Source organism: Dama dama, chromosome 16 (genome assembly GCF_033118175.1).
Source record: "Dama dama isolate Ldn47 chromosome 16, ASM3311817v1, whole genome shotgun sequence".
NCBI classification, from domain to species: domain Eukaryota; kingdom Metazoa; phylum Chordata; class Mammalia; order Artiodactyla; family Cervidae; genus Dama; species Dama dama.
The window spans coordinates 9,253,243-9,271,645 of NC_083696.1; the positions used below are offsets into that span (position 1 = coordinate 9,253,243).

General features: G+C 48.7%; 1 protein-coding gene across 11 annotated transcripts in view; it reads right to left on the reverse strand.

Moving 5' to 3' along the window:
- ZNF618 (zinc finger protein 618) overlaps nt 1-18,403 on the reverse strand; it is a 199,239-nt gene that overhangs the window by 77,275 nt on the left and 103,561 nt on the right. For all 11 annotated transcript variants that reach the window (XM_061163364.1, XM_061163362.1, XM_061163361.1 and 8 more), the window contains exon 2: nt 11,557-11,600. In XM_061163364.1, coding sequence (XP_061019347.1) covers nt 11,557-11,600 — 44 coding nt within the window. The remainder of the gene's footprint in view (nt 1-11,556; nt 11,601-18,403) is intronic.

An 18,403-nucleotide genomic window follows, 5' to 3' on the forward strand; every position in this document is an offset into this window, starting at 1 on the left:
CCTACATGATTGCACCTAGATTCGTGCTTTTACATGTGAACTATGTGATGATGAAGTACAAACCCTATCTCCAGCCTGGACCTCTCCCTGAGCTCCAGACCTGCCTGAACAACTGCCCGGTGGACACGTCCACCTGGATGCCCAACAGGCAGGCACCCCTATTTACAAGTCCAAGCTGAGCTGCGGCTGTGCCCCTTCCCCCAAGCCAGGAAATTCTCCTGACTCCAACCCCAGTGCTCTTCCCGCTAAACCCTGCAGCTGAGGACACAGTCATCGGTTAACGGCGGTCTTCTCCGTTTCGGTTAGTACAATTCCACCACTCTGGGACCATCCTCGTCTCTTCTCTCTCACTGCCTACTCATCAGTCTACCCGCAAATCCTATCAACCCCACCTTCAAAATATGTCCAGAACCTGACACTGCTTACCAGCCCACCGCGGCCACCACTCTCATCCAAGCTGCCTTCCCCTCTCTTGTCTTGCTGTAATATTCTCACAGCCCGTCTCTCTCTTCCTATCCTGACCAGGCCAGCTCATGTCACTCCTTGGCTCAAAACCCACTTACGGTTCTGAATCTCACCCAGAGTAGCAGCCAGAGTCCTTGCTTCAACCTCAGGGCTCTGAGACATGCCTCACGTGCCCACTGACTTCATCTGCTAACCTTGTCCCTCTCGTTTCCTCCCCGGGGGGCCACATCAGCCTCCTCCCTGTCCTCTGAGCAGGTGGGGCAGGCTCCTGCCTCAAACCTTTGCATCTGCTCTTCACTCTTTCTGAATACTCTCCCCGGTCCCCAAATGCCCACGGCCGGGTCTCCCCTCCTCCAGGTCTTCACTAAAATATCCACATCCCTTCCCTGCCCTACATGTTCTGCTCAGCATTTACCCTGCGCTCATGTACCACTCTTGTTACCGCTCGTCCTCCTCAACGTCTCCCCGACTAGAACGAGAGCTACAAGAGGACAGGGACGTTGTCTCCTCGATCTGCTGCCACCTGCAGCGCTTCCTGATATGGGCGAGGCGATCAATCAACACCTGCTCACCTAAGAAGCCAAGCATGAACCTTGCAAAGGTCAATGCAGCATAGCCTTTGAGGTGTCTCCCTCTCTCCACCACTCAAAAGAATTGTCGAGGGCTGGACTGCTTCAGCTGACACCCAGAACTGAAGGCAGCAACGTCCCACCCATCTGGCCCTCGGTAGAACACGAGCTGGAGATGTTTCATTGGAGCCAATGTTCTGAATAAGGGAAGCTTCTTCCTGAAGTGTCATAGTCTTATCTTCATCCTTTCCGATGGAAATTTTCTCGAATGCAACAAGCTCTTCCTACTTTCTGAAATGCCAACAGGGCAGCCTTAGCAATGCTCTGACACCATCACTTTTTTTTTTTTTTCCTCCAACTTTGAGATACTATTGACATATAACATGCAAGTTCAAGGTGGATAGGGTGGTGATCTGGTATTACAAAATGACACCAGCCCCTGAAGATGCAGGGTCACCATTATATCTTCCATTAGCAGATTCAGGCCGCTGGGAAGGGGTGGGGCGCTGAGGTCTCAGGATGATACCCACAAAGGAGCCTGCAGCCTCAGACCAGTGGCTCTGGGAACGCCCCTTCTGCTTCTAACAGGGTCGGGCTCCAAATCTCACTGCCAATTCCACATGGCTCTACACCTCTGCCTTCTGTACCCCTGTACCTGGACCTTGGCAGATGTCAGCAATGATGCAAGCAGTAAACACCCAGATGCAAAAATGCCAGCATGTGGAACAGAGGAGATGCTGATGCAATGATACAGTCACGGGGTGAGGGAGGACAGGGCAGCTAGGACACGCTGGGCAGCTAGGAGGGGCCAGGCGGCGTGGCGCTGCTTCAGGCCGTATGCAAGCACCATCTCCTTGCTCTTCACGATGCCTTACGTGGCAGGCAGTTTTGTTCCACAAATAAGAAGACCAAAGATCAGAGAAACAGAGTGACTTTCTCATGGTCACACAGCTTTCTAGTGACAGAAGCAGGATTCAACCAGGTCTGTCTGATTCCAATCCCTAGGCTTTTTAAAAACATCATCTGGATGATTTGTTTTTGTTTTTTTTTTCCTAGAGAAAATAATAAAAACACTTGTTGAATGAATGAAGAAATAAAAGACTGAATGACCAGAAGCTCCAAGAGATGGGGAACGTGTGCATTTCCTTGTCTCCTACCGTATCCTTAGTATCTTGGCTGAACAGGCACATGCTCAATGCTAAAAACAGAAAACACGGAAATGCAAGAAAACAAAGAAATGGAGGGCTCCATCTCTGCCACAGAGAAAGGTGCTTGGGCTATGTTCAGCGCTGACCTTTAGCTCTCCTTGATATGCCCCAGAAGGGCAACTATGTTCACATTTGTCCTTTGGATGTAAAAAGTTTCCTGTTTTCAGCTACAAGAACAGAAATCATGAGGATAAAGGTCACAGCTTCACTACTAACCTGGAAGGGCCAAAAGAGAAAGAACTTACAGCAAAACCCCAGTTGCTGCAAACCCCAGTATCGAGGCAGCTGTATTTACTATTCCACCCGTGATCCAAATCTTCACGCCATCACCCATGCCTTAATAACCCTCAGAATTATCCACTTCTGTCATGTATCACTGAAATATTTTAATAAATAGTCAAGTAGGAAAGATTAGATTAATAGATTAAAAACTATTAACCTATTAAACAACTCTTAACAGTCTAGAAATTCAAAATATCCTACAATGCATAAATATATCATTAGCCTGAATTAATTTTTAGGCACTTAATTTTCTTCAATGTATGGTTGTCAGTCAGCTACAACGCTGGGTAATACCGCAGCTCGGAAAGACAGCATGAAGACTTAAATATTAAGAGTTAATTCCCTGGTTAATTTAAACCTAAAATAGAGAAGAGCAGGAGTCTTGAGCAACGGCTGTCAAGTCACAAACTCTGACATTTAGCAGGTGGGGCCCTCCAGGGAAAGCTGGAAGCTTCTTTCAAGGGAGTCATGGCACATGGAAGGTTGGTACAGGTCATTAACAAGAGCTGTTGTTAACAGTATCTTACACAGAGGCACTGGCTGTGTTTTCCAATGGGTCTGTCCATGATATGACACGTATCAGCTAGCCATGAGCACAGCTCTCTAAAGACCCACTGTGCTGTGACTCTCCCCACACAACTTTTGGGACTCTGCAGACTCAGGAATTCTCACTCCCTTAGAATGCCCTTGACAGGCAGGTGGGAAAGAGGAGGCCACACAGGAGCCTGTGCCGACTGTCCGGTACCTTCCAGGGCACCCGTGGTGTCCTACACAGACCCCGGGGAGCAGGTGACTCGACCATGAAGAGCGAGGCTACACCTAGGCTCTCACGCTGGCTGTATAAACAGAGAATACACCCCTTCTGCCATCAACGTTATTTCCTACCGAGGTTGTGACTTAGCCTCGATCACTGATGCCCAACAGTCCTGACCATTCACCTTGGCATGAAATGTAAAGGGGCTTCCTGATAGGACTGCACCCCTTCTCTCCTGCCCACCGTGACAACTGATGCCAGGAGCCGCCCAGCTGCTTAGAAAGCTCTGCCGTCCCTCCACTGTGCTTGCTCCATCCTGGTACTACATCTGGCTTCCACCCCTCTGTTCTCCATCCACCAGATCAGCTGATGACCTTGTCTGGGATCTGGAATGCACAGCCAGCTTCATCTACATGGCCTACTATGAACACCCAAGCCTGGCCCCTCACTGCCCAAAGGTGTGCTGCCCCCAGATACACAAACAAGACTGTTCAATACACAGTCCAGTCTCCCCAAGGGGTTTGAAGATGATAAACGAGGTGTGCGGACTGTTGCCAAGCTTCCTAACATGCACACACCTCTCTTTCCTGACGTGTAAGCACGAACCTTGAAGGGTTATTTAGAAGATTAAAGCACAGAGTTGTTCCTAAGGTGCCCAGCACAGCACCACACACATAGAGGGACTCAGTAACTGTTATTCTCTTCTCCTGTCTCTACTAAGCACTTGTCGGGCAAAACAAGAAAAGTGTGGTCCAACTGTGGAAAAGAGGAGCTCTTAGGTCACAGGTGGAGAACTCACAAATGAAGGCAAGAGAGGAATGCTTTGCCCCTGTGAAAACCAAGGGAACGGAGGGCAGGGGCCCCCGCATACATCAGCAATGAATAGGAGGGAGAGGTGGGCACACACGTGGACAGGTTCACTGCAGGATGGGAAGGTGATGTGATCAAGGTGGTGGGTGTGATGTACCCACGCCCTTTACCATCGTGGTTTGCGTGAAACCTGGAGGCGGCGGAAGCCGAGGGTGGGCAGAACGATATAAACAGTGAGGCTATGGACATTTCCAGGGTTGCTTTCTCAGATTGAGGGCTTTTGTCATTAAAGGGTTCAAGGGACTTCCCTGGTGATCCAGGGGTTAAGATTCCATACTTCCAATGCAGGGGGCCTGGGTTCGGTCCCTGGTCAGGGAACTAGACCCCACATGCCACAACTAAGACCTGGCACCATCAAATAAATTTTTTAAAAGGGGGAGTTTTCGAGAAGCAACCAGATCATATCATCCTGGTTCCATTCTCAAGACCGAGTTTCTTCAGGACAGGACAAGACTTCTGGATGCTCTGTACTGGTTAACTGCAGCTTCATGAGAGCTTTCCTAAATTTGCTCAAGGAGCACAGGTAGGAAACTCAAGCTGGGTGGTTAGACAGAGTCCGGATTCCCTAGAGACCCCAATCACTTCCCATAGCTGGACCACCCCATGCTTGAGGACCACAGGGCCATTTGGAAAAATGATTCACCATTTTTGATACATAGGATTTGCAGTTTGCATTTCTGTGGCCGTCTCCAGAGGACAATCCCAAGGATGTCTGAATTTTCCAGCATCTGCCTTCTTTGTGCAGTTAACAGTAACTGATTAAGCAGAGTGAACTCTGCCCACCAGAGAAGTAAGGGGCCCCTTTGGAGTAAGTAGACGAACCCTTAAGAGGCAGCCTGCAATTTATGATTTTTATAGCCAAACTCTGGACCCAAGTTTGGTAGTGTGAGAATACACATTTCTGGAAATCAAATGAGCTCCAATAACAGGAACACAAACCTACAGTCAAGATGAAGATGAAAGTGAAAAGTGAAAGTGAAGTCACTCAGTCATGTCTGACTCTTTGTGACCCCATGGACTGTAGCCAACCAGGCTCCTCTGTCCATGGGATTTTCCAGGCAAGGGTTCTGGAGTGGGTTGCCCATTTCCTTCTCCAGGGGATCTTCCCAACCCTGGGATTGAACCTGGGTCTCCCTCATTGCAGGCAGACGCTTTACCATCTGAGCCACCTAGGAAGCCCCCAAGATGAAGATGGCGCCTGATTAAAACATACCCAGAGCTGGTTCTCACATAATTCATTCTGCCAATACCATTCTGGTCACTGACCAGCATCAGGCCTACTGGTACTATGGAATTTTGTGCAAATAAGGTTAACTTGTTTAGGGCTACTTTAATTTTCCTGCTGAAAGCCAAAATGCTAAACAAGAAGCTATTATTTAAAAACAATCCCACAGCCATACACATGCGGTTATGAGATTTAACTGTCCACCGGAGGGGAAACCTTGGCTTAAAGCACAAGACTCAGTGAGGCCCAAAGCCATCTGATTATTTGGTTGACCATGAACAAGTCTATTTCTCAGGCCCTGTGAGAAGGAGGGGTGCCAACTGCTGCCTCGGCGGGACCCTGAGAGGGTCACTTGAGATGCGCAAACTGCAGGACACAGGAAGTGGATCGTGGTGGGCCCTCAAACACAAGTGCCACCCCCACAGTCATCCCCACCTGCAGGCTCCCTCTTACGTCCAGGCTCTATGAGAAGTCACCTGCCACCCACTGTTCCCTCCTCCTGGGAATGGAATCCAGTACTGCAGTGACTGTGACAAAAAAAAAACAAGTATTTACTGAACATCTACTATAGACCAGGCTTTGGGCTAAGGGTGTAATACCACTTAAAAAAAAAAAATTATCTGCCTGTGCCAGCATACAGGATCTTTTTTTTTAAGTTGTGGCATGCAGCATCTTTTAGTTGTGGCATGTGGAATCTGTTTCCGTGACCAGGGATCAGACTCAGGCCCCCTGCATCAGGAGCATGGAGTCTTAGCCACTGGACCACCAGGGAAGTCCCTGCATATCATCATTAGTGCCCTTCATCCTCATTGACACCACTATGAGGGCAGTATGACTATAACCCCCATTTTACAGATGAGGGAACTGAGGTCAGGTAACTAGCCTAAGGTCATACAACCAGACAGCAGGTGGTGCCAGGATCTGCACCCAGGCAGTGTGGGCTCAGAGAGAGGGTGAGTGAGACGCCCCACAGGCCGGGCATGCAAAGTGGGAGCCACAGGGACCATCCTGTTCCACTCTGGGGCTCTCTCAGGACCAAGCAGAAGGCCGTGCATTTTGAATGCAGGACTCACAAAATGCTTTGCTGAAACAAATTCCTCAGGCCTGAAAAACATGGCCTTTCAGAAACTCCCTTCCAAGCCTACTGTCTAAGGTCCTGCCTGTCCCCAACTCCTGGCAGTACCTCTTTCACATCTTGCCCCCTGCAGTGCATTCTTCTGGCAGACAGAATGATCCTTTTAAAACCAAATCATGTCACTCCTCTGCTCAACACCCCCAGTGGTTCCCCGGTTCACACAGGGTAAAGGCCAAAGTCCTGACAAAAGTTTCCAAGGCCCTAGGCAGCCGTATCAGTCTCCCTGCGGTTGCTCCAACACATTGAACACACTCCTGCCCCAGGGCCTTTGCACCTACTGTCCTCTCTGCCTAGAATGCACTTCCCCAAATGACTGCCTGAATCAGTCCCTCATTTCCCTCAAATCTCTGTTCAAATGTCACCTTCTTATTGATGCAATACTGCTTCTGACTTTCCCAGTCTCCCTCTCTGCCCTTCCGCCAAAGCACTTCTTACCACATGACAGGCGAGGTACTTTCAGTATTTCTGTCTCCTCCATTCCCATAGGAACATGAGCTCCACAAGACCAGGGATTTCTGTTTTATTTGCCACTGTATTTACAACACCAAGGTCAGACCCTAGCACTTAGCAGGCACTCAGTAAGTGTTTGTGGAATGAATGAATGAGCCTTGGTCTTATCACCTTCTCCTCCACCCCAGTCTCCCTGTCCATATGGCCCCAGATCACTTGTTAGGCAACTGGTACACATGGCGAACAAACCAGTCCCTCACCGCCTCTATCCCTGGTCTGCCTTATCTCCAGATGAAAGGGCTGGACCAGATTATCGACAAAGTCCTTCCAACTCTGAAAACCTTCAACTGACCAAAAAAAAGGCGGGGGGGGGGGGGGCGCCTAATTCTTCATTACAACAAGGCTGAAGCTACATTTACTTGATTATGAAAACTGCATTTAGAATGTTAGAATTTTCTACAGTTAAGGCCCCACAGCCCTCCACGCCTCTTAGAATAAGTGAGGTTTGGCTGCATTGTGGTATGTGATCTGTAACCTGCACACCAGGTTAGCATTAACCTCAAGTGCTGAGATCACTGGTCTTGTAAAACCAACCCAGGTTGGGTTACAGGGAAGTAAACCAAACCACCGGCGGTCGTCTCCTAGGATCAGAAACACCACCTCTCCTCATCCCCCTCAATTTAACACTAATTCCTTAGCAGCCCATGCTGTTGCTTTTGGGGTTTAGCCAGAGGACCTCTGGAGAAGGAACAGCATGAGGTGTTCTGGGCCGAAAGGAAGGCGCTGGAATGAAAGCAGACCCTGGTGTGATGACACAGCATGCGTGGCAAAGCTTGGAGCGGAGGTCAGAGAGTCACAGGTCCTTCCAGGTCAGTCCCAACCAGGACCACTCAGCCTCACTCCTGACTTCGGGAGCCTCGGGCTTTAGTCTCTCCATCTGAAGCAGGGACTGCATGAGTCTAACGCTCCACCAAGCACCCAAGACTCTTAAGCCCACCTGGCCAATCTAACCCAATATCCGGGCTCATGCCCGGATTGTCATGCCCGACAATCTCTGCAACCCCATGGACTGTAGCCCACCAGGCTCCTCTGTCCAAGGGTCAAATTCACCAGTGGCATCAGCTAAGGGCTATATTAATGCTCTCTATTAATGTTTTCTGGACATTTAGAGCAGAACTCACTTCTCACACCGATTACTGGGTCACTCGACAATAAAGCTGCTCTGGTCTTTCAAAGATGCTCTGTTAGCTTTATCAATATAAACTCCCTCGTGAGCTCCTTCAGAGGCCCCGCCTTCTGGACAAGACCCCAGTCGACGGCCCAGCCCTGGTCCCCTCCCAGGCTCCTCTCAGCTCTGTAAACTGATCACTTCCGACAGCAGCAGGAGGGCAGGTGGAGAGGCAGCTGCATCAGAAGACTCAGACCGGGGTAGGCACCCTGGCTGTGCTGCTCACTTCCAACTGGATACCTCTCTGGGCCTCAGCAGCTTCAGTAGGAAAGTGGGAATAAGAAGATCATCCTTCACAGAGCTGCGATAAAGATTATGGGCTGTGCTGCATTTAGTTGCTCAGTCATGTCTGACTCTTTGCAACCCCACGGACGATAGCCCACCAGGCTCCTCTGTCCCTGGGATTCTCTGGGCAAGAATACTGGACTGGGTATAGACTATCCTTTCTCCAGGAGATCTTCCCGAACTAGGAATCGAACAACAGGGTCTCCTGCATTGCATGCAGATTCTTTACTAGCTGAGCTACCAGGGAAGCCCCATAAAGATTCTATCATTTAGTAAATGTAAATCACTTAGCTCAGAGCCTGACTAAATGATAGTTATTATTAGAAATTTTTTTTTTCTACATCACAAGTTATACAGTAAGGTCTGGGCTGACCCTTCTTGGTGTATACTCTGGCACTGTGGCAATAGCATGGGGCTCCATTACTAAGTATATGCAAATATAGGTTAATCAGGGAGAGCAAAGAGATGGCACAGAGGCCACCTCCCACCTTCCACCTCCCCTGACCAGGCCAGGCATCTCTAGCTGATCTCAGCACTCTTCTCCCCGTCACTACAGCCTTGGGCTGATAAGACACAATATAGAGCTTCAGGCACCTATTAGCACTGTGGGGAAACCCATCTGCTGTTCTCCAATCACCAGGCAGAGACGGTGGCCTGGGAGAGATTCATGCATTAGAGAGTGAGGGCAAGGGCCACACCTACATACAAGTGACGAGGAATGAAGGGAAATTTCTTCCCACTGCTGCAAACCCAGCACTTTGAATGGTGCCTGCCACGGAACAGGTGCTCAAATGTCTGTTGGATGAGTAAATGAACATCTAATCCACCTGAGTCCATAGCACAGAGCACTGGGTCTAACCTAGCAGGTGCTCAATGAACAAGAGAGGGCGGTGAGGGCGGCTGGCTAGACCCTCACTCGAGTACAGCGTCAGTAAGTAGACAGAGCACCAGCTTAGGGAGGGTCAAGGCCTGATACTGCTTTCCTCACTCAGCACATGACCCTGAGCAGGGCCTTCTCTCCCCATGTGTTCAATGAAGGGAGTGACTAGACAAAGCCAAGGCCCCTTTCAGTCCTGACATTCAGATCTAGGAAGCATTTCCAGGCACTGGCAGTCTAGGGACTCCCACGACCCCACAAGCCACAGCCTCATACACTGTTCTTACGCAAGATTCTAATATCAGGGGCCCAGGAGAGAAATACAAGGGCGCTGGGCAGCCACTGGCTACATGAGTCACTGTCCGGATTCCCAAGCCCAAGCTCGACTGTTCAGCCCTCCCATCTAGCCCACACTCCCTGCCCCTAGACTATCCCATCTTCTCCCACCTCAGTCAGGGTACCCACCCCATAAACACTCTCGAGTGCTGGCTGGGGATCAGCCCACAGCACTGAACAAGACAGCACTGAAGTGGTCTCTGGAGCTGGCACTTGAGAAGCAGAGAAAAGTACACAAATACGTGGAGTAAGTGAAAAGTGTAAACAGGCCACAAGTGGAGTCGGCGGGGCTCAGAGAAGGCGTCTCGGAGGGGAGGATGAACTGAGACCTAAAGGATGACAGGGAGCTGATCATGGAAAGACTGGGGAAGAGGACATCCCAGGCAAAGGAACAGTGGTTGCAAAGACTCAGGCCGGGAACTGGCGAACTACGGCCATTCGTGTATTTACGTATCATCTGTGGCTGTTTCCGGATTATGCCACCAGATGTGCCAGAGAGACCCATGGCCTGTGGAGTGTGAAGGACTATCTGATCCTTTATTGGTAAAGATGGGCGACCCCTGTTTACAGAGTTAGAGGGTCAGGGTAGCTAAAACAGACTGAGCAAGGAGGAGACGTACGCGAAGACCAGGGAGGTGGGCGGAAGCTGGGCCATGCTGGCTTGGGTGGGTTACACTGATTTCCAGCCTGGTGTCAATGCCCCCTTTCGGGCCATCTCCAATCCACCCTGCAACTGGGGGCCAGGGTGATCTCCCTACAACACAGAGCTGATCACCTTACCCTCCTGCTCCCATGGTTTCCCAAAGCACATTACAAGGAACACAGGCTCCATGGGATAAACGTCAATAAAAGCATGCCACACTTAAGTAAGTTTGAGCAACATGTCACTCTCCTCTCTCTCTCGGATGCTCTCAAGCAAGCACCCAAGCACATGAAATGCTTTGGAAAGTTCCACAGCAAAGAAATTGGTGGACTTTAACTTGCCAGTCTTCAAATTATTTGGCCAAAGAACCCTTTTTACCCCCCATAAAAATCTGTTAACATTTAAAGAACCAGTGTTCCATGAGCTGAAGGACATACTCCTGTGCTTGGCACACCCAGCTCCAGGAGGCAATCCTAGAGCCTGTCCTACACGTTGTGGATGTGGCCTGGGAAGCCCTCTCTCTAGGCTGTCCCCTTGCCTTCTTGCCGTCAATGCCCTAAATAAAGGTGATCTGGCCACACCAGCTGCTCTATCTAATGGAACGGCAGGAATAGCACTAACATTTACACCAAGTGACTGCCCGCCTGTGCCCCTGGTGGGAGACGTCTACTCCATGGGCCTGTCCAGCATTGCTTTCCCCCATCTTCGGTCATGACATTCCCGCTCTCCTGTGGGGACCACGCTTCCGCCATCCCCTGCCAGCTCCAAGGGTGAGGTCTGGCTAAGCAGAGTATTCCACCCTCCTGATTTGGAGGGACGGGCTCAGGAGAGGAGCATAGGACTGAAGTTGGGCTAGTGAATTCCAAACTAGGCTGGGCGTCCTTGGAGTTCACGATGAGGCAGTCGAGATGGGATTCAATCCCAGGTCCTCCTGCCCCGTCTTGCACTTCAACCCCCAAGTCTCCCCTAACTTGAGCAGCCAAGGCCAGTTGGGCATAGAGTCATCCTTAAGATTCCAGTCACAGATGCCCACAGAGGAGGGCTGGAAAGTGCTACTCACAGCTCCATGTCCTCCAGGGAAGTATGGCTACTTCTCAGCAAAGGGGGCTAACCTGGACCATCCATTCTTTCAGGTGGTAGGTGATGATCGGACAGAGGTGGGTGTTGGTCCTAAGACCAGGGATGAAGGAAAGGGGAGTGTGGTGGGGGGCTGGCGTGGGGGGGCATACCTGCTAGCCGTGCTCTTCCTTCCAGCCGCACTGGCTCCGTCAGCCTGCGAAGGAAATCCAGAACAGCTACATCAGCCAAGAGGAAGACCCGGAGGCTACCCACTGTACCCTACCAAGCGCCCGCTCAGACACCAGCTTTCAGAGGGGTGAGGGGGCCACCACCCGCTGCTCCATTCCTCCAGGCTGGAAAAATCTGCCCCCCAGTGGCAAGAGGGGGTCAGGACAGCCATCCCCCAACCCCCGCCCTGCCCCACCCTCCACCACCAATCTGCTTGGCCCTTTAAATCCAGCTGAGCACCCACTGCCAACATAAACCCAGCAACCACAGAGCTCGTGGGACTCAGTGAAAAGTAAGTAACCAGCTAAATCTGAGATTGAATTGCACCATTTTTATTTTCAGCTGGGATTTCCAATAAAACAGTAGCCGCAGATTTATTCCTACCAACTGGAGGGGGGAAATCCTATTATGTTAAAATAGGCTGTCCCCCAACCCTGCAAGCAGAGGGAGGCAAGAGAATGCTGGTTTGTAATCGCTTTTATTTGGGGGGTGGGGGGGTGGGGAGATAAGGCTAACCAAATGAAATTTTCAGAAATCATAAAATTCTGGTTCAGATGGAGAGACTGAGGCCCCAGAAGAGAAGAGAGTTGCCTGAAGTCTCATGAGGACTGAGTGACAAATACCCAGGGATCCTGACACCTAGGCCCATGCTGGGGAGACCTCAATGCTAAGACCACGGACACGGGAGAAACTAAGGCCATGGGTTTTCCAACACCCCTGGTTGGAGATGCACTGCCCAGCTTTGGGGAAACATTTATGATAGTAGTAATCACAGTTGGAATAATGCAGGTTCAAAACTCGAGCACACATGTGTTTCAAAATTCAGACGCTTTCCAATTTTAGAAAGGTAATGTGGTGCATGTGTTCTATATTTTGAAACAACCCTGGAAGGGTCTGGGGAGCCCCCAGTGCTCAAGCACGTTGATATTTCTATAGTGAAACATATGCAGTCAGCACATGGGTAACATGAAGCTGGCACCTAGCCTCTTCTCCCTTTAGGTCAAGTTCTGTCGCCTCACCAGTTAGAAAACATCTTTTTGTTTCCAAGCTTTCTGAAATTCAGGGTTGCAAATGAAGGACTGAGGACTTAAAAACAGCAGCAGCTACCTGTTAAGGAGTGCCTCTGAGAAGATGCAAACTGGCAAAACCAGATGGTGGACTTCGATTTAAATAGTCGATATATAAAAATAAAGGGGTTTCATCCTCCCCAAAGCCAGATGTTCAGCTTCTGAAAGCAACACGCAGTCCCACGTGACCAACCAGCTTGACCTGACATACCTGGTTAGCCACAGTCCCCACCACCCACTCTTGCCTGCTTCCCCACCCCGTCCCCTGTGGGTACCAAGACTCACTCCCCCAGCTAACTTCCCACCCAGCACTAACGTATGGGCACTGAACGCCTCTCATTTAATCCTCTGGACAGGTTTCCCAACACACATACACAGTCTCCCCATTTCACATGTGAGGCACTGAGGGTCAAAGAATTTAAGTCATTTATCCAACATCCCTTGTGGCTCAGCTAGTAAAGAATCCGCCTACAATGTGGAAGACCAGGATTCGATCCCTTGGTTGGGAAGACCCCCTAGAGAAGGGAAAGGCTACCCACTCCAGTATTCTGGCCTGGAGAATTCCATGGACTGTACAGCAGTCCATGGGGTCACAAAGAGTCAGACACGACTGAGCAACTCTTATTTTCACTTTTATCCAACATCCCGCAACTACAAGCCCAGGTGTGGGTCACTCCAACACCCACCTTCCTCAGCTCCGGAATATTTTACCTCCCTCCAACACTCAAGAGAGCCAATTGGGAAATGGGGTGAATGTACAGAGCCCCTACTGCCCACAGGAAGGAAACAGACAGGTGAAGGACAAACAAGGAGGCAGAAACACAAGGCTTGGGAGGGAGCAGCTAACGGGATGCCAGCGTATTATTTCCATGGAAGAACCAAGAAAGCAGAAGATGGTTCGCAAATAATATCACTGGGAGCAAAAGAACAGGATCAATTACAGCCTCTTTCCGACATCTTGCATTCCTCAAACTTGTAAGGAAAATGAATGCAAGGAGTTGTTCGAATGCTCGAATCAGAAAAGGCAAAAGGGGTGGAAGTTCTGTCCCCAGAGAGCTTAAACACAGTAAAACCCCCAAAGCACCTTTCAGACTCAACTCTACACGTGTATTTATAGGATTTCATACCTATCTTTCATGTTATCTCTTTTTTGTCCTTTTCCTTCACACATAATTTCACACAAAGTTGACCAGTTCAAGTGTACTGAACATGCAACTGGGCAGGGAAAAGGAGTCTCTCTCTTTGGCACACCTGCCCATCTCCACGTGTGTTCCCATTTTCCCTTTTATTGTGTTCATGATATTTGAACTTCTCATCACTGGTAGCCACATACATTTTTGTTTTCCACCCATTTTTATCAAACTAAGACAAAGTGCTAAAAACGTTCAAAGAGCTGTCTAAGCAAATCTTTCTGTAGAAGCCTAGATGGGATGGGATAACTGGAGGGAAGAGCGCATCCCTGCAGGGTGGGAAATGTCTGTTTATTGGCAGATATGGGAAGGCGGTAGAGATGGACCATGGACCACGAGTGAGAGATGCTCAAGAGAGCAACTCTCAACCTCAGCCTTTGGGCCTGAGTCCAGACCCACCCAAAGCTCCAATACTTTGGCCACCTGATGTGAAGAGAGGACTCGCTGCAAAAGACCCGGACGCTGGGAAAGACTGAAGGCAAGAGAAGAGGACAATAGAGGATAAAGTGGTTGGATGGCATCACCAACTCAATGGACATGAGTTTGCACAAACTCTGGGGGATGGTGAAGGACAGAGAAGCCTGGCATGCTGCAGTTCGTTGCAAAGAGTCAGACAAGACTTAGCAACTGAACTGAACCAAACTGAACCAGACCACCTTAACGACAAGGGACAGCCTCTAGGGGCCTCCCACCCCCACCAGCCACAGTGCTGAGGACACCAATTCTCAGTTGTAGAGATCCCTAAGGAGCCAGGCTGGCTTTGTCTGTGTCCTCACAAATATCTCAAAGCAAGTCTTACTGTTTGAATTCCGTTGATAGTGCCATTTTCCTGGGCTCAAATGGTCTACTACCAGCAATTTCATTCAATTTGACCCAAACCACAAACTCACTTTTACCCAGTGTAATCTGATCTGATTCTCAATTTGAACCAAAGTTCAAGAACACTGGGCGTAGAGTAACAGGGTCTGAATTCAAGTCCTGGGTCTGCCATTTTTGAGCAGTACAATCCTTGGCAAGTCATCTGTACTCTCTAAGACTCAGTTTCTTCATCGGCAAAATGGCAATTTGCCAACACTAGGATCTATCTCTTGGGACTGGAGGGAGACTTAAACATGATAAATAAGCTAGACATGTAAAACTACTTAGTTTGAGCCCAGCTATAATAATAATAATAATAATAATCGTTAACAACTCTAGATATAGCTATAAAGGGTACCATTTATTGGGCTCAAGAAACTGAGGCACAGAAAAACAGAGTGACTTGTACAAGGGTACAGAGCAGATGGGCAAGAGGCAGAGTCAGGCCTGGACTGAGCCACATGTCTTCCCAGCCTGTCCTGGGGCCTGATCTGAATCCTCAGCTGTAAGACAGAAGGTCATAAGCATCTACCAGACCCCGCGGCCCTGAGGCTTTCTCCAAAGGGCTGGTCAGTGACAGTGAATACAGTGATGTTGGCAAAGTACTAAGCAGAGGCCAAGTGTGTGTAGAAATGGAAACTCTACTGCTGATGGCACCACTGGACCACATGCATCTAAAGATGCAGCTTCTGCCTGGCTCTGTCTGGGTCTCCCCTTCAACCTTGGGCATGCTCTTTCCTCTCCCTGGACCTGAGGTTCTCACAGGTAAAAACAAGGACAGGAGGCACAAGAGTTCAATCAGATCATCGCACCTCCTTTCATCTCTGACGCTCTACGTGGAGTTGACCCAAACCTAACCAGACTGCTTAAGGGTAAATGAAATATGGTGGGGGGAGTAGGCTCATGAGAGACCTTCCTCCTCTTACGCAGGTGGGGGTAAAGGTACCCAAACCCAGGACCCCCACCCAGCTCCCCACAAGGGCACCCAGCCCCACCCATTCCTTACCACACCAGCTTCTTCTCAGGGCCTGGGCAAGGCTATTTTTGGTTTCATTCAACCCTCCTCTTCCCTCCCAAATGAACGTTGAGTTGTTCTTTTCCATTCTCTTATTAAGGATTTTCTTGGAAAGAAAATATTATTCCTAACCCAGAAATTTTATTTCTAAATTTGTGCAAATGTAAGTTGTAAGACATTAGCTGCATTTCACATTTTGTGCAAATGGCAGAAACAGGCAATTCGTGTGCTACGGGATGGGGGCTGGCCAACGATTTCGATAAAATAAACCCTTTTTTAATTTAAATGCTAATGCACTGAATTAAAATTTAATAACTGAGGAAATTGAAAAGCCGAGCAGGAATATTGGAAATAAATCCAAGCAGAAACAGCTGAAATTAAAAATTCTAGAGAGTGGGAGGATAGCAGCTAAGCTGTCTTATATGATTACATTTTTTTTTTTCAGAATGAAGCAAAAAAAAAAAAAAAAAATCCTATCTCTCGCTGGCTCCAGGGCAGTAAATCCACAGCGCTGTGATTTATTGCTCAATTTTCCTGAGGGAAAAAGGCTTTCTTTCATGCTGAAATATTTCATAAATTTCAAGCCAGCATAAATTCTTAATTTAAAAGTTATGGAGGTCACATTTAGTGCACTGGTACGGTTCCAAAATCTTAAAGGAATAGCAGCGACCAAAAAAAAAAAAAAAGCAAAAAGGAGGGGTAGAATTTGCTCCTTTTTTTTTTTTTTTCTTTTTTCCATTTTGGTTTTAATTCATGAGTTGAAATTTCATTATTAAAGATTCTTCCTGAATGGATGGAACCCAAGCAAGCACGTGGGGAACTGGTGTGTGTTTGGAAATCTGCTGCAAAAGATGAAGAGATAAAGATTTAATTCAATTATAAAAAGGCATTTTTTTTTTTTAAAGCCACTTGAGGAATTTCTGGTAAAAATTTCCTCCCTTCATTGCCCAGGAAGGGGTGAGAGTGGGGGAGGGTGGCCAATGTAATTGCTTCTCTTAGATCGCCGATCTTTTGTGCACACTGATATATTCATTTGTTATACAGCTGTTCAGCGGCGGAAAGAATGCTGGGGCGCCCATAATTCTAAGCAAATCAATCAAAAATTAATGATTTGTCATGCTTGCACAATGGAGGAAAACAGCTCCTTGGGTCCTGGCTGCCTGATCTGGAAGAATGAAATGCCTTTCTGCGATAAGAGAGCAGACCCAGAGGCTCAGGGAGGCCGAGGGGCCACTGGAAATGTGGGGGCTCGTGGCCCTGGAGCTCCGAGAAGATGGAGCGGGCATCTCCAAGATGGCGCTTCAGCGGTCAAGCCCAGGACAGACCTGAGACAGCACATTTCCGTGGTGGTATAATTAAGATCTTGCCTTTTCCCTCCCCCACTGCAACTCAAAAATTGCTTCCTCCCTGGAGACTTAAATGACTCCCCATCCCCCCACCAGATCTAATTAGTCCCTGTTCATTGTTCTCCCAACAAGGCTAACACACTACCACCAGTGCCTTTCGCCAGCTCTACGGGATGGGGGCCACAGTTCCGGGACAGCCTGTGTTGCCCCAGACTCCTCCTGGATAAAGACCACATCCCACATGTGGTTGTGTCTCTAGCACCCAGCTAGGGGCTTGGCACAAGCCAAATATTCAGCAAATATGGTTGAATCCATTAATTACTATTTCTCAGGTAATACTGATCAGCTGATAAAGAATCCACCTGCAGTGCGGGAGACCTGGGTTCAATCCCTGGGTTGGGAAGATTCTCTGGAGAAGGGAAAGGCTACCCACTCCAGTATTCTGGCCTGGAGAATTCCATGGACTATACAGTCCATGGAGTTGCAAAGAGTCGGACATGACTGAGTGACTTTCCCTTTCATTTTTTCTGATACTGAGGTTCCTTAGATGAATAATAAATTGCACTGGCAATTATACATGGGTAAGCTATGAAAATCGATCTTAAATAATCAATCATTCCTCATTCATTCAACACGTGTTTCTTGAAAGCCTACTATGTGTCATGTACTATGCTCGGCTTTGAATGGACAACCTCAAACCCACTGGTGGACAATTCCATACCCCCAGTGTTCACTGCTTCTCCACTTCCTTCCATCCTTGGAAGGGAAGAATCAACGTGAACCCGGGAGAGGAAGGGACGTTCCCTGATTGTTCAAATCCCTTTGAAGTCTCATCTTCTTTCTTACTAAGTCATGTGACTGTTATATTCGTAAGCACCAAATGCACAGTGGTCCAAAACATGTCTGTGTACTTTATACATATGTATATTATTTTGCACATAGAAATTGTTTTAAATTACCAACTGGTACAACTCACCCTGCAGGAAGATGCTCAGGCTCAGTGGTGGATGAAATCAAGTGCACTTGACCTGGAGGCCTGCGGAAGGCACCAAACCTTTGAGAAGAACCTACCAGAGCCTCAGGACCTGCCCAGAGGATGACTCTATGTCCCCTACCATTTACTGAGGACAGGAGGACAAATGGGTCTGAAAGAACTCAAGCCCTATTTACATATCTCTTTCCTTTCCAACCACCAATGGATCCCTCAAATCTAACTTGAACTTTTGTCCCAGTGAGTCACATGACTCAAGTCAGGAGAAAGTTGTTCGCTCACCTCACAAGTATTTACTGAGCTCCTTCTATGTTCCAGACAC